Source organism: Penaeus chinensis, chromosome 14 (assembly GCF_019202785.1).
Source record: "Penaeus chinensis breed Huanghai No. 1 chromosome 14, ASM1920278v2, whole genome shotgun sequence".
NCBI classification, from domain to species: Eukaryota; Metazoa; Arthropoda; class Malacostraca; order Decapoda; family Penaeidae; genus Penaeus; species Penaeus chinensis.
In genome coordinates this window covers 21303829-21307768 of record NC_061832.1, presented here as the reverse complement: position 1 = coordinate 21307768, position 3940 = coordinate 21303829, and the positions used below count along the sequence as shown (strand labels likewise).

The window sequence follows — 3940 nt, the reverse complement described above, 5'->3', positions numbered from 1 at the left end:
TATGTTTTAGAAAGAGATCAATAAAGAGTTAACTTTTGCTTGATCTGTTAATTTGCTTATATTATGAACATTTAACAAAGATCAAATTAAACGGCTCTCAATCTGTGGTTTTATTCCCCGTATGCCTTTACCTGTCACAGAGAACAAAGAAAAGACAAAAAGACATAATTTACAAATCTTCAAAAATCAGGCAATATAAGAGGATATATATTCATTGCCTCTGATTGAAAAAAAACGAATATACATATACTAACAAAAATATACAAAAAAATACAAATATTGCAATCCTTGTTGAGCATGTTGGCAAGCCTGTCACGTGACAGTCTCAGCTGATACGGTGTAAACAACGCACGAAGGACGAAGACGTCAGAGTGCGACTCGATCTGGAGGAGAGCAGAAGGGGAGTGAGGAAAGCCCGTCGTCATGAAGATTGTTTTTCTATTGTGTTTCTCGACAATAAGTTTTGTGAATGCGAGATCCAGTAATATTCTCCCTGTAAGTAATCGCGAGTTAGCAACGTTGTCTGGAGCGATTATTAAGTGTCTTTGTGTAATATTAATTCTTCGGGGGAGTGGGTGCATATGCACTTATTCCGTCGTCTGCTGGGTAAATAAGTGAGAGCAGACTAAATGAATTGATGTTATTATCCTCATTGGATTTTGTTATCATTTGGCCGAAGTTAATGATAATGATTCTATATATTACTTGCAAATAATGTTCTAAATTACTCGAATAGCAGCTCCCCAATTGTCATGAATGAGTCATAATCATGGTAACCCAAGATTGGGGATTCGGAGAACGCGAGAACAAAAGATGTACTCGTTATTTTAGTGTTGCCGGCAGTGAGAAAGAAATGCTTATAGAGATGAGGTTGATCTTGTAGGCCAGCTACTGCTTTTCTGTAAAGTTGGTAAGAGAAATATGCAAACAAGCAGAAAAGTGTTTAGTTTTTTTTTTTTTCTATAACGACAAAACATTCATTCCTTATGATGTTTATGTTTATCTGTCAGCTTCTCTCTCTCTCTCTCTCTCTCTCTTCCTCTCTCTTCTCTCCCCCTTCCCTCCCCTCCCCTTCCCTCCCCTCCCCTTTCCTCCCCTCCCCTCCCCTCCCTTCCCTCTCCCTCTCCCTCTCCCTCTCCCTCTCCCTCTCCCTCTCCCTCTCCCTCTCCCTCTCCCTCTCCCCTCTCCCCTCTCCCCTCTCCCCTCTCCCCTCTCCCCTCTCCCTCTCTTGGTGTGTGTGTGTATGTTTGTGTGTGTGTGTGTGTGTGTGTGTGTGTGTGTGTGTGTGTGTGTGTGTGTGTGTGTGTGTGTGTGTGTGTGTGTGTGTGTGTGTGTGTGAGAGAGAGAGAGAGAGAGAGAGAGAGAGAGAGAGAGAGAGAGAGAGAGAGAGAGAGAGAGAGAGAGAGAGAGAGAGAGAGAGAGAGAGAGAGAGAGACGTGCTCGCTCACGCACACGCTCATCTACACGTTGTGATGAGTCGGGTATGCGAATCTCGGTGCAGATATCTGACTGGCAACCGTTACTCATTTACAGATAAAATCGATAACAGCGTTTGGAATTTACCCACAAATACTTATTGACCGTTGTGTAAGTACAACTTTGCTGTCACTTTCGATTTAAACATAATGTCTATTTAGGCTCGTCTTTACAGGTGGAATGTACTGTACAATTCTAAAAAGTGTACATTGACGCCAAACCTGCCAACGATTTCGCGGGAGAAAGACGCGGTGTAGCGGTGATAGTGAAAATATCACAGGTTAAGAGGTAGATCAGCATGAATAATGAAATGTAAACAGATTGCAAGGGTATAGTGCGAATGTGGAGACCTGTGGACCACTTGTAACAGCGACAATAATAACTATATCAATAATAACAAACTGTAACAATGGTATCAGTAACAATCAGTAACAAAAATGCCTAGTTTCGTCAAGGAATTTATGTTATCACTTTCGTTAGTAGGCCTACTAGTAAAGGATAGGGTCTATATAATTAAAAAAAAAAAAATCTTACACATATATATAGTATTGTGCAATACATTTGTTGTTTTTTCCTTATATAATATATATATATATATATATTTAGAGAGAGAGAGAGAGAGAGAGATTTTTATGATCCCCTAATATCCGGCAGAGTCGACTGCACTTGCAAGAAACAGATAATTGAAGTTAGGAAACAACACTGATAACGGAGCAGAACAATATTGGGATGAGCGTCTTGGCGGAGAACTCGGCTAAAACAACGATTCTGAGCCTGTAATATATGTGACATGATTATGGTTACAGAAATCACAGTTTCTCACGAAATGTTTGGCAGGCTGTGGTTATCAGCAATATTCGACCATAGTTATTAGCGCACAGCACACACCATGTAGTCCTTACATACCTGATAAGTCAGCGCGTGAATAGTGCTGAGCGAATATTCTGAAAATATTATATACGATGATGCAGATGATAACAGAGCAGAAATAAATATTAATAATTAGCAATAGCTTTAACTTCGACGAAAAAAGAAAGATAAAACACGGATATTACATCACCTTTCGCTGGCCTCAATCTTTCGCAAGTGCGTTGCTGATATCAGGGTCCGTCAGTGGAGTCACTTTAATGATACACTCATTTTAGGAACATAATGCTGCGGGAACATTGATACAACAGTATATTGTTTTAAGCCATAGAGATGCTCACTGATATTATAAACCGTTGTTGAATTATCTAACTATAATTTTCCATTTCGCACGGTGCCAGGCGAGAGATGGTAGGCACTGCATGTCCGCTATGATTTATTCTAGTAATGCTTAATTATGACCTTAATTTCAGACTAAAGCAGAGACAGTCCCACATGGTCGTTAATATTGGGTATTAGAGGATATTGATTGCTTATCCAACTATAGTATTGTTTGATTGAACGCATAACAGCTAAATCGATAAACTAGTCGGATAGTTTAGGGGTTCATCGGGTATTTTTGTAAGTTTGCTGGGTAAAAGTGAGAAAAGAATGGGCTTATCGTATAATTTTCACAGAAGGAAAATTGCTGAAAACAAGTTCAGATACAGAGCTGTTATACATATATATATATATATATATATATATATATATATATATATATATATACATCAGTCGAAATGTAGAGATGAGAATACTAGTACATACATTTTCTTGGCTAATTTGATAAAGGCATCTGAATCATCATGGGGCTGGCTTGATGAAATCGTGGCATCTCTACAACCGTTTGATATAAGCTTGAACTGCTTTCAAAAACAACATGCATATTCTTAGAGGCAGGGAAATTGAAACAGATGGTTAATTGTGTAGGCTGAATACGACGAATTGCCGACCTAAAATAAATAAAATAAATAAATATCAAACCTATTTTTAGAACAGACTCTGTAAACTGTCATACTGTACAATTTATCAGCCATGCAAATATAAAAGCCGGTTTCTAATTTTCCTTATCCGAAACATATTTCTAGAATAGTGGTTCCCAACCCCATGATCGCGAGGTTTTCTTTCTGAACGTTGCCGAAGGGTCTTAAAAGTAAATAAAATTGCAAGTAAAAGTTATTTTAATATTTCATTTCCCGTTTCAAATGTATTGATATGTTTGCATAGTAAGATAATCCTATATAAATAGAATAACGTAAGCAAAAAAAAAAAAGAAAAAAAAAAACTGCATCTGTAACTTACATGAAAATATGTCACTCGTCAAGGTTAACCCTGCATTTAGGGTCTCAACCAAAAATGGTTGGGAAACAATGGACTAGGCCTATAAGAGCACAGGCTTATTTTTCGGATAAAGGAGTCGGCAATAAAGATTTGCATATTTAACAGTGGTGGTGGATTTCGCAACAAACAGGTTATCTAGACAAAGTAAAAAAAGGTGTCCAACTTTGAGTGTAGTGTAAGCATTCTTTTTAATCGAATACATCCCTCCAATTCCTTC

General features: G+C 38.0%; 1 protein-coding gene across 1 annotated transcript in view; it reads left to right on the top strand.

Annotated features, from left to right (window-relative positions):
- Positions 1-332: 332 nt before the first annotated feature.
- The window catches only part of LOC125032128 (acid ceramidase-like), a 16181-nt gene continuing 12573 nt past the window's right edge, over positions 333-3940 (top strand). Inside the window, exon 1 of the mRNA XM_047623157.1 lies at positions 333-495. Within this exon, the coding sequence (XP_047479113.1) occupies positions 424-495 (72 nt within the window). The 5' untranslated portion in view covers positions 333-423. The remainder of the gene's footprint in view (positions 496-3940) is intronic.